The sequence below is a fragment of the Hippocampus zosterae genome, chromosome 15, assembly GCF_025434085.1.
Source record: "Hippocampus zosterae strain Florida chromosome 15, ASM2543408v3, whole genome shotgun sequence".
NCBI lineage: Eukaryota > Metazoa > Chordata > Actinopteri > Syngnathiformes > Syngnathidae > Hippocampus > Hippocampus zosterae.
In genome coordinates, this window is record NC_067465.1 from 17,816,756 (window position 1) to 17,828,887 (window position 12,132).

Consider the following 12,132-nt stretch of genomic DNA (forward strand, 5'->3'; position numbering starts at 1 on the left):
GCATTTTAAGCATTGACTAGTCCAGTAATGTAATGTTTGATCCTAGCAATTTATGCATGCGTCCGCACCTGTTGAATTCTGTTATGTGTATACATATATAGCTAATAAATGATGATGATGATGAAATAAATTCAATCGTGCAGTCCTAACCACTTTTCCGTCACATGCTTTGTTGTTTGAAGCAGTTTGAGATGAAAGAGGAGAGAATCAAAGTGTCCTTTAACCAGTGGATCAGAGACATCATGCTCAAAATGTACACACGTCGGCTACAAGCTAAGTTTCAAAATCAACAAGAAGCTGTAGCATCCATTGACGAAAAAAGAGATTGGTTCACTTCTCCTGTGCCAAGGAAATCCATTTCAATTCCAAGCGGCGACTCTCGGTTCCAAATACGCATCGGCGCTCTGCGCCGACGCTCCTCTCTCCTCACCCTCAACTTCAGCAGTCATCCATCCAGCCGCACCAACGCCGACTGTCTAACAGCGCCGACATCTCCACTGAACAAAACGGGTTGTGAAAAATGCTGCCCATTACAGGCACAAAAAAACAAGCAAATCAGGTCTGTCCAGCACTGACAGTCAATGGCGCCGACATTCCTCCCAATCAAAATCTGTGCTGGTACAGGCGTGCGGCCGAGAGGGCGCAACCACCAAGTGCGGATACTTGTCCTCTGACGAATGTCGTGGCCAAAAAACGCTGAAAACAGTCGATATCAGGTCCGCACGATGAAACAACAAACAACATGTGACAAAACAAAAGACAAAAAGAACAAAAAAGAACAAAAAAGCATGGCTCGTTAAGAGCACTTGCGGAAAGCTGCCTACTTGGGCGCCATCTTGGAAATATATATATTTCCAGCTCAGAGAGGAGCTGGAGAGAGCCTGGAAGGTAAAGGTGACAGTCGTGCCTGTGGTGGTCAGAGCACTCGGGGTAATGACCCCCAAACTAGATGAGTGGTTGCAACAGATCTCGGGAACAACATCGGACATCTCAGTCCATAAATGTGCAGTGCTGGGAACAGCAAGGATACTGCGCAGAACCCTCAAGCTTCCTGGCCTCTGGTAGAGGACCCGAGCTGAATGAGGGACGGACACCACCCGAGGGGTGAGATGAGGATTTTTTATTTATTATATATATATATATATTATATATATATATATATAAAATGTGAAGCGTCCAATGTATGAATTTTTTTCACAAAATAGCCATTTATTGAAGGTGCGCCTCATAATCCAGTGTGTCTTTTAGTGCGGAAAATACGGTAATAATTACACGCTCACTCACACACACACACATGCAAACACACACACACACACACACACACACACACACACACACACACACACACACACACACACACACACACACACACACACACACACACACACACACACACACACACACACACACACACAGTCAAACTATTTCAGTGTGTCTTCAACAGCCCTCACCCTTTAGGATGGACAGCAATGTATTCGATTCCCAATGAAAAATAAATGAGAGGGCGAGCGGGGAGATCCATGGGTGAAGTGCGGAGAACTGAAACTGAAACTTCTCCTCGTTCCCGCCTCGAGTGATTTGGTACCAAAAATCCTGTGTCTCCTCTCCTCATTGGGTCTTTATTATGAATGTCTAATTGATAACTCTGACAGTCTTGCTGTGCCGCGTTTTTGACGGTCTGTCAAAATACGTGAAAACCGTCTGTTGTGCAAAAAGGTTTGGGCACGCTGCCCTTAACTGTGCTAAATTAGCTCTCATTTGGGGTCGAAATTTCGCTCGACAAAAACAAGACCCACAATAGCAATTGTAGAAAATAATAAATGTGTCTACATCTCAATTCAAATTGAACATATCTCAAACTCTGAAACCTGGAACTTTCAACATTTCCTTTGGGTGTTGAGGAAACTTGTGAAATGTTTCTTTGAGCTGAGGATGCTTGGTGTGGTTGACAATTATCAACTACACAGCTGTGAAGTTATTTGTGCATGCTGTTTGACACCAAACAAAAACAATTGTGAGAAAAAGTGACCTTCACTGACCTCCCCTATTGTCATATTTCGCCAGAACTTTGGTGCCATTTGATTAAACGTGTTCACTTTTGCACATCACAGGATCCCAGAAGACAGCTCCACTCTCTGTATTACAATCACGAAGCAATAGTTGGGTCCTTCTGGATTTCTCATTCTTATTTATAATAAACACTTTTGACTGTTTAAATGAAAAGTGGATTTTTTTTAATGTATTGAAATCCCTGATGCACCTCTGCAGTATGCCTTTAAATTTACATTTCAGTTTCCTCCTACCTGGAGGCACTGCAGCCACCACCACACAGCATCACGGCAATTGTATCTGGCAAAGCGACCCTCTCCAAGCAGATTTGGGATTAAACCATGACGTAATGTCCCCGCGAAGGCCAAGATGATGTTTCTAAGGACACAGCAAAGGGCCTCAATTATTGTTCAAGTACTGTATCCAAAAAGAAAGTCATATAATGACATAAAAGAGTCAAACATGTATGCAGACACAGATGCATACCGGGCTTCGGTGTGTCTCCCAGTGAGCAGCATCAGTCCTCTGAGAGCAATAAAAGTGTCTCTGCCCCAGCAACGGAAAATTCCAGTTGAGAAATGTGGAAGACCTGATAGAATAAATTGCAATTAGTATGAATCGTGAGGAGCCAAAAAAGCATATTTTTAAACGCTTTAGTAGGTTGGTGACCTGCAGCCACTGTCACACAGCACTGCTCTTTCTGGCCAGTTATTGGGCTGATGCAATACGGAACGTTGTCAATTTTCTTCGAAAGAGCAGGAAGGGCAGGGAAGCGTCCGACTCCACACATCTGAAGTGAAGCCAACGCCAAGTGACGTACAAAGCTTGAGCCTCTCTGAATGAAACTGAAAAAAATATATATGTTTAAGCAGAAAATTCACTCTGCCTTGAGATTCTTTTCGTGATTTGATTAACTCGTTCAATGTTTTCCATGCTTTTTTTAAGAATCCAGGCATTTATTAATCCCAGGTACGTCTTTATGTATTTTCACTTTTTTTTTCACATGGTAGGTAAAATAAAGGAATGAAAATAGCTAGTTAATCGCTAGTTAATAGCTAGTTAATCACTCTCAGTTAATCACCATTAAATCATTAATCAGGACTGCATTCAGAGTTGCATGATTACAAAACAACTACCTTGACATGAGTTTGTAAGTTGCATCCAGAGCTGTGGTGAAAGTTGATACAAGGATAGCATCAAAGTAAGATGGAATGAGATAGCGTGGGATATGCTTCAGATAAGAAAACATGGCCTCCAGCCACTGTCCAACCTGCAGACATAAAATGATGAAAATAATTAAGTTGTCTTCATTACACGAGTCAGATTTCACTGAGATAGTTTGAGTGGGAGCGATTCTTCTTCGTTGTTGCTTATGTTCAAGCATATACAAAGACATGTTAAGGCTGTTAAAGTTTTACCTGTGCCAGAGGTCCTTCCCTATGTTTAAGTCTATTGCCGATATATTCCATTAGCCAGTCACCTTGTCTGAGGTTAGAACACAGAGGATGGCCCAGGTCATTGTTGGCACGAATATCAGCCAAAACGGACATCAGACCTGCATCGATATAACCACAATATTGAGAATTAGGGACAGGTTGATCTGGACTTTTCACACCACCACATACTGAGATAATATTATTTTGGTGTTCACAAGCATAAAAATAGGTCAGGCATGGTGGATAACTAGGTTGGCACGTCAGCCTCATAGTGCAGAGGTGCAGGGTTTGATTTCGGCTCCGGCCTTCCCATACCATCACAGATGCTGGCTTTTGAACTTTGTGTCCATAACAGTCTGGATAGTTCGTTTCCTCATTGTCGTGGAGGGCATGATGCCCACAATTTCCAAAAACAATTTGAAATGTGGACTCATGTGGTCTACTGTGGTCTACACAGAAGACCTTTCCATTTTATATAAATCCATTTTAGATTTTCTTTTTCTTTCAAATGCTCACCAATGCGAAGTAAAAAATATTCCCTTTAGGATTAATATGTAACCACTCAATTGAATGCAAGATGAATGAAAGGTACTCCTTCTCTCCAAACATTAACTTTTGTCCCTGAAAACAGAATCTGTCAGAGTATTTAGCACTCTTGGTACATGGCAGGGAGTTTTCCAATTTTTAATTACTGAATTTTTCAGACTAAAAGGCACGCCAGATTATAAAGTACAGTCTCAATAAACAGTTCTATTTCTTTAACCTTCCAAAAATATGGTGCAATGGGTTATAAGTTGCATTACTGTACATTATGGCAAACAAACCACTACAGCAAATGAAACTAACTTTACACAACTTCAATTCAACATCCAGAAAGAAGGCGCACAGTCATTTTTTGAGAAAGCTAAAGGATTTTAAGTGTGCCTTATAGTCCGAAACATGCGAAAATGTGAACATTTTTGATCAGTAAAACAAGATTGTCAAAACATGAAGCTTGATACTGCTTACCCAATCACAATATCATCCTTACATTGACACCCCTCTTTAATGGGGAACTTCGAAATATAGAACTAATGCTGCTGCAATGTTTCAATTTGGAAATGCATTCTCACTGTTATATGGCCAGAAACCGTATAAAAAGTGATACACTGTCACTTAATGAATAAAACGACATGGTTTAGAATACAAAGAGAATTAAACAGAATGTGTCAGCCAGATGGATTCGTCACAACAGCGACATCCATCATTGAAACAGATCAGTCTGTAGAACAATAAATTTGAAAATGTTTAGAGCTATTAACTCTTTTGAAATAATTCCGCTCATGTTTCTTGGCGTGAGTTTACGATCTTTTGTCACAAACAGAAAAAAAAATTAAATATTACACATTTTAAAAATCCACGCGCAGTGTGACATGCTCCCTAGTATTGTCGTTGTTTTTGTCATTTTTGTTTGTTCTGGGCAGACCTACACCGCTTACGTACTTAAGAGAAGACTTGGTCAGTATAAGGGAATCTACTCTGAGACTTTTTTCGCCAACACACACATTTGGTTTTCAATAATGTTAAATAGTTTTGGCGGAGGATAAACAAGTTTCCGCGACTAAAGTGCAACCCAGCATACCTGTGGTTCGGGATCTGCGGTTTCACCTGTTTGAGGATTTTGTTTTTCCAATTATATGGAGGGATGAGAGTGGGTGTTTTTTTGGAGGGGTTGATACCACTCCAGTCTTCCGCGGAAATGCATATTTGGAGGTTAAAATCATTTTGGGAAGAATTTTTAGGGTTTGCAAAAAAAATATTTGTTCGACTCTAATTGTATTTTCCCACTGCATTTCAATGGCCATCAGATGTGGATTTTTGTTTTCATGGTCGAACACGTATTTTGTCCATATTTATGATCCCCCCCCCGCTTCCCCAAGTAGCGCTGATTAATTTTTTAGTTCATTTGAGTTAATTATTCCCACATACCCTCAAGGACCCTGCTAAGGGTGTAGAGCTGGTCCACTGTTCCACGGCCGGGACGAAAACCACACTGCTCCTCCTCAATCTGAGGCTCGACTTCCTGACGGACCCTCCTCTCCAGCACCCCTGAATAGACCTTACCAGGGAGGCTGAGTGGGAATGTGGGAATTCGCCCAACCAGTCTACATGTGTTTTGTGGACTTGGAGAAGGCGTTTGACCGTGTCCCTCGGGGAGTTCTGTGGGGGGTGCTTCGTGGGTATGGGGTACCGAACCCCCTGATACGGGCTGTTCGGTCACTATACCACCGATGTCAGAGTTTGGTTCGCATTGCCGGCAGTAAGTCGGAATCGTTTCCAGTGGGGGTAGGACTCCGCCAAGGCTGCCCTTTGTCGCCGATCCTGTTCATAACCTTTATGGACAGAATTTCTAGGCGCAGCCGAAGCGTTGAGGGGGTCCGTTTTGGGGGCCTCAGTATTACATCCCTGCTTTTTGCAGATGATGTGGTGCTGTTGGCTCCTTCAAACGGGGCTCTCCAACTCTCACTGGAGCGTTTCGCAGCCGAGTGTGAAGCGGTTGGGATGAAAATCAGCACCTCCAAATCCGAAACCATGGTCCTCAGTCGGAAAAGGGTGGAGTGCCCCCTCCGGGTCGGGGAGGAGATCTTACCCCAAGTGGAGGAGTTCAAGTATCTTGGGGTCTTGTTCACGAGTGGGGGTAGGAGGGAGCGGGAGATCGACAGGCGGATCGGTGCAGCGTCTGCTGTGATGCGGACGTTGTATCGGTCTGTCGTGGTGAAGAAGGAGCTGAGCCAAAGGGCGAAGCTCTCAATTTACCGGTCGATCTACGTCCCAACCCTCACCTATGGTCACGAGCTATTGGTCGTGACCGAAAGAACGAGATCCCGGATACAAGCGGCTGAAATGAGTTTTCTCCGCAGGGTGTCCGGGCTCTCCCTTAGAGATAAGGTGAGAAGCTCAGTCATCCGGGAGGGGCTCAGAGTCGAGCCGCTTCTCCTCCACATCGAGAGGAGCCAGATGAGGTGGCTTGGGCATCTGATTCGGATGCCTCCTGAGCGCCTCCCCGGTGAGGTGTTCCGGTCATGCCCCACCGGGAGGAGACCCCGAGGAAGACCCAGGACACGCTGGAGAGACTATGTCACCCAGCTTGCCTGGGAACGACTCGGGATCCCCCGGGGAGAGCTGGAAGAAGTAGCTAGGGAGAGGGAAGTCTGGGCTTCCCTGCTAAAGCTGTTGCCCCCGCGACCCGGCCCCGGATAAGCGGTAGATGATGGATGGATGGATGGATGGATGGATGGATGAGTTAATTATGACAGTTGCATTTTTAATTAGATTAAATCATCTCCATCATTTAAGTTGCCCATCGTTGCGAATTTCTCCATTGTCAGACAAATAAAGGTTTTCTCATCTTATGTTATGACTGCACAAGAAAATATTGCTACAACAGTGTTTATTATTTATGATCCCGTGGTTGGACATGAGCAAATTCACCTATTTGCTGATTTTTTTTGTGGGGTAACCTATCCTCAGTTGGTCATTCAAAACTCATCCATTGGCTGTTGTGCTCAGGCCAAAGGCATGTCTCATATACAAATATTGCTTTGTTGCCACTTTGTGGCATCCGTAGGTCATTCACTGAACTCCAATATCACTTACCTTGGAGGCCTGCATATTTAAAAGTTCCCCATTCTGGAATATTGTAACAGCCTCCTCCGTCTTCTTGTTCTTCAGAATCGCAGCGAAATAGCAACACATTCATGTCTGCTAGGGTTAACTTTGACATCAGCCTAGATGAGAGTTCATAATGATCAGTACTGTACAACATAGTGATGAACTATACATGTTAGAACAATAAAAACAATTTATTTGCTGCTTATTTTCATTGTCAATTTCAATGTGTTTTCCCGAACTATTCCATGTGTTGCGTTAACATCATTCAGCTATTGACCTGTTGCAGTGACGTCAGGTGATCACGTGCCTGCACCATGACAAACGGCAAAAGTTAATAACTGCCGAATCGAATTGGCAATTTAACAACCGTATAGGTTATAGGTTCATTTTTGTCCAGCTTTTGAAAATCTGGAGGCAAACCAGTTTTTGTCGCTGGCTGGATCCTTGGGACGGAATGTTTCGCTCACGCCGAAGGGACAAGATACGAACGGCGAGCTACCGGGCGACGGCGAATCGGCGAGGGAGAGCACCAGCTAGCGAGCCACCGAACGACGGCGAACGGTGAGAGAGAGCACGAACCAACTCGCTCAACGGTGGAAGCCAAACGACCTATTGCTCGCCAAACGATCTGCTGCATGCTAAACCTGCTGCTAGCCAAACCACCCGCTGCTAGCCAACCCCCCCCCCCCCCCCCCCGGCCGCCCCCGCTGCTAGCCAAACCACTCGCTGCTAGCCAGACCACCCACTGCTAGCTAAAACACCAGTCGACCTACACCATACTCTACGCATGCCTCCTCTTGCCTCTATGTCCGGCTGCAGGAGCTGCATCCGCCTTGCCAAAAAGATTACTGAACTAGAGCAAAGAATCTCCACACTTCACTATATCCGAGATGCTGAGCTGCAGATGGACACAATCATCTTCGGTCCTGGACAACCAGAGTTGCCATCTTTCACAGACACAGCTGCTGCCGCCAAACCTGCTTCTCCCACAGTTGACAAGACCACCACTCCTGATCCCGCACCCGAAGACTCCTTGTCACTCGTCAATCCAGATGACACCTGGGCACGACTGGGTGCCAAGCCCAGGTTCATGTCCAGCTCCACCCCCCACGAACCTGTGTCAGAAAATCCAGTCCACCCTTTCTCCTCCATTGCTCACCGCCGTTCTATCCCTCAGTTCACTCCGGCCCCGCAGCGCACTGTCCCTGGTCTGCTCCCGCACATTCCCCCCTCCACTTCACCGCCACAGACGAAACCTGTGCCAGAATCCACTCTCCCTTCACCCACCCCTGCCTGTCCACTTCGCCCCCTTTTTCCTCCGACTACCCTGATTGTTGGTGACGCCATAACCCGAAACCTCAGATTCTTCAACGCAACAACACACTGCTTCCCCGGAGCCTGTCACGTCGCGTGTCCGCCAGCAGGTGGCGGGTTTTCTCCCCCGCCATCCGCGCACCTGTCCGTAATTTCGGGCTGATTACCCTCTTTTATTAAGAGACTCCGACAGTCATCTCGCTGCCGGAGAATTCCACGCCGTGCCATTGCTCTCTCGTGCTAATTCCTCGATTATAGATTACTCGTTGCCTTCTTGCCTTGCGGCCTTTACTCTTGCCATTCGCGATTAGTCACTAAATTGTACTCTCTTATATTGCCTATTCAGTAGTTCCTCGCACTTTGTTTTTTCGGCGAGCGTTTTCGGTTGTTTCCTTATTTCTCCCCTGGTCCTTATTTGACCAGCGTTTTGGGTTACCGTTTTTTCCCTGTCGGGCTCTTTCTGTTTTTGTCATTAAAGACACTCTTTGTTTTGACAAGGTTCTTTCGTGTCTGTTTTCCGGGGATCCAACTCTTTATTTTCATTGTTCTGCACGAAGCGATAGTTATCGCTTCGGACAGAACGTGACAGAGCCACTGTTCCCATCATCCTCGCAAAACTCCCCAGCCTGCTTCATCTACTCCCACTATCTGTCCATCGAATTATTGCTCATGTAGGCTGCGTTGATGTATCCCACAGACAGTCAGAAATCACCAAAGGTCACTTCAACAAACTTCTTCAGTTCCTTAACTCGACCGGGAAATCAATTTTCATTAGCGGCCCACTCTCTCCGCACCGTGGCATGGGCATTTTCAGCCGTATTCTTAGCCTCCACACCTGGCTGCAAACTGCCTGCAGGACACATAATGTGGGCTTCATTGACAATTTTGATATATTTTGGCGCCGTCCATCCCTTTTAAAGGCGGACGGTTTTCACCCGAACAAATTAGGCAGCAGAATACTGGCAGAAAATGTCCAGCATGCTGTCCACCACTCCACAAGCTGACTAATCACAAATCACACACCTGCACCTTCCCCTTCCTCCACTTTACCAACACCCGGCACTTCAGCTTGCCATAGTCCCCTCTACAGGCCCCAGTTGTCACTGTCTCATCCTGATCCTGCTGCCATCTACCCCATTCAATCCATCATCACAGCCAGACACCCTCACTACTATGATAACAAGAGAAAATGTTTTAAAATATCAAATACCAACCTCCGCCCACTCCCCCAATCCACACTGTCACCCACACACCACAAAATCCTCAAACTGGCTCTATTTAACACCCGCTCACTCAACAACAAAGCACTCGTCTTACACGAATTCATAACAGACAATAACCTGGACTTCCTCTTTATCACTGAAACCTGGCACAAACACCTGGACTACTTCTCACTCAACCAAGCCACCCCCCACCTGGTTACACCTACATCGACAAGCCCCGGCTCACCGGCCGAGGTGGTGTGGTGGCATCAGTTCATTAAATAGAGTTTAAAATCAGCACTATATCCACCTCACCCACTGAGTCCTTTGAACACATCACCTTCAAATTGCCTGGTCGCTCCCCCCTGGTCATTGCTGTTATTTACCGTCCCCCAAAATTCAACCCATCATTTTTATCAGACTTCTCAGATTTTGTCACACAGCTTTCACTTATCTCACCTTTCACTCTGCTCCTTGGCGACTTTAACTTCCACATCGACGATACCAACTACAAACATGCCTCTGAATTTCTTGACCTTTTGGACTGCCTTAACTTCACTCAACATGTCAACTTCCCCACCCACACCCACGGGCACACTCTGGACTTGGTCTATTCCACCGGTCTCACCATTGAAACACTCTCTAGCACCAACCTCAACATTTCAGATCACCTCGCTATCACTCTGGACCTCCACCTCCCTACCCCCATTCCCAAGGTAAAGCGCACCATATCATTCAGAAACCTCAAATCCGTTTCCCCAACTGACTTCTCTACCTCCGTCCTCAACCACTTGTCCATACTACCTCCTCCACTGTCCCATGACTCCACTGTTCTCACCAACTACTACAACAGCACTCTCTCCTCCTGTCTTAACCAACTCGCCCCCACCAAAACCAAATCTGTCTCCTTCACTCGCTCAGCCCCATGGTACACCCCAGAACTCCGCAAACTTAAATCCCGAAAACGCCAGTTAGAAAGACTCTATAAAAAATCTGGTTTAACTGTTCATCTCCTCGCCTACACTGATCACCTTCAGTTATACAAGACCACACTCAACACCAGCCGTTCCACCTACTACTCCAACATAATCCACACCGACTCCAACAACCAAAAGGCTCTCTTCTCCACCGTCAACAAACTCCTAAAACCCAGCGACAATATTTCAACCTCTTTCACCGTTGACAAATGCAACTCATTCCTATCCCACTTTCTATCCAAAATCGACATCCTCTATAGTTCACTCACCACCTCACCTGTCCCCCCTCCCTTCCTACCAGCATCCATCACTCCAACTTCTTCACCTCTCTCTGAATTCACACCTGTCTCCATAGCCGAACTCACCAATATCATTTCAACAATGAACTCCTTCACCTGCACACTGGATCCCATCCCATCTTCCTTCGTCAAGCACTGCTTTCCCACCATCTCCCACCTCCTCATGAACATTGTCAACTCCTCCCTCAACTTTGCCTATGTCCCCTCTTCACTCAAACTGGCTGCCGTAACCCCCATCATCAAAAAACCCGGACTCAACCCTGACATCATGAGCAACTTTCGACCCATCTCCAACCTCCCCTTTCTGTCCAAAGTCATAGAACGTGCCGTCACATCTCAAATTAAAACCTACCTAAACAACAACCAGCTTTTTGAACAATTTCAATCTGGATTCCGCACACAGCACTGAAACAGCCCTCCTTAAAATCACCAATGACCTCCTCCTCGCCTCTGACTCCGGCCTACTCTCCATCCTCATCCTTCTTGACCTTACAGCCGCCTTTGATACCATCAACCATTCCATCCTACTCTCTCGCCTTCAATCCCTAAACATCACCGACAAAGTCCTTACCTGGCTACACTCATATCTCACAGACAGGAAAGAATTCATACACATAAACAACTGCTCTTCCTACACTGCCCCACTGTCCCAAGGTGTCCCCCAGGGTTCTGTGCTTGGTCCTCTTTTCTATTCATTCTCTATCTTTTACCCCTCGGCCAAATCATACGTCATCATGGTCTCCAGTTCCACTGCTACGCTGATGATGTCCAATTGTACATATCCACCAAATCATTTACCCCACCAGCCCACTCCACCCTGTCTAACTGTCTCTCAGATGTCAAATCCTGGTTGCAAACAAACTTTCTCACTCTTAATTGTACTAAATCTCAACTGCTTATAATCGGTCCTCGGTCCCTCACCCAAACAACCACCAACTTTACCCTCACTATAGATAACTTCACCCTGTCCCCCTCCTCTCACTGTCGCAACCTCGGGGTCCTTTTTGATAATAACCTCTCTTTCGATCAACACATCAACCAAACCACCAAAACTGCTTTCTTCCACCTCAAAAACATTGCTCGTCTCCGCCCATCACTTTCTTTCAACGCTGCTCAAACCCTCATCCACGCCTTCATCACCGCTTTGACTAATGCAATAGCATTCTCTATGGTACAACCTACAAACTCCTCAATAAACTACAGT

The 12,132-nt window shown here is 45.8% G+C and overlaps 1 protein-coding gene across 4 annotated transcripts in view; it reads right to left on the reverse strand.

The window, feature by feature from the left end:
* The window catches only part of agla (amylo-alpha-1, 6-glucosidase, 4-alpha-glucanotransferase a), a 123,896-nt gene that overhangs the window by 28,401 nt on the left and 83,363 nt on the right, over window positions 1-12,132 (reverse strand). For all 4 annotated transcript variants that reach the window (XM_052088360.1, XM_052088359.1, XM_052088361.1 and 1 more), the window contains 6 exons: window positions 7,122-7,252; window positions 3,468-3,604; window positions 3,186-3,319; window positions 2,719-2,894; window positions 2,536-2,638; window positions 2,304-2,427 (listed from right to left, as the gene is read on the reverse strand). In XM_052088360.1, the coding sequence (XP_051944320.1) occupies window positions 2,304-2,427; window positions 2,536-2,638; window positions 2,719-2,894; window positions 3,186-3,319; window positions 3,468-3,604; window positions 7,122-7,252 (805 nt within the window). The remainder of the gene's footprint in view (window positions 1-2,303; window positions 2,428-2,535; window positions 2,639-2,718; window positions 2,895-3,185; window positions 3,320-3,467; window positions 3,605-7,121; window positions 7,253-12,132) is intronic.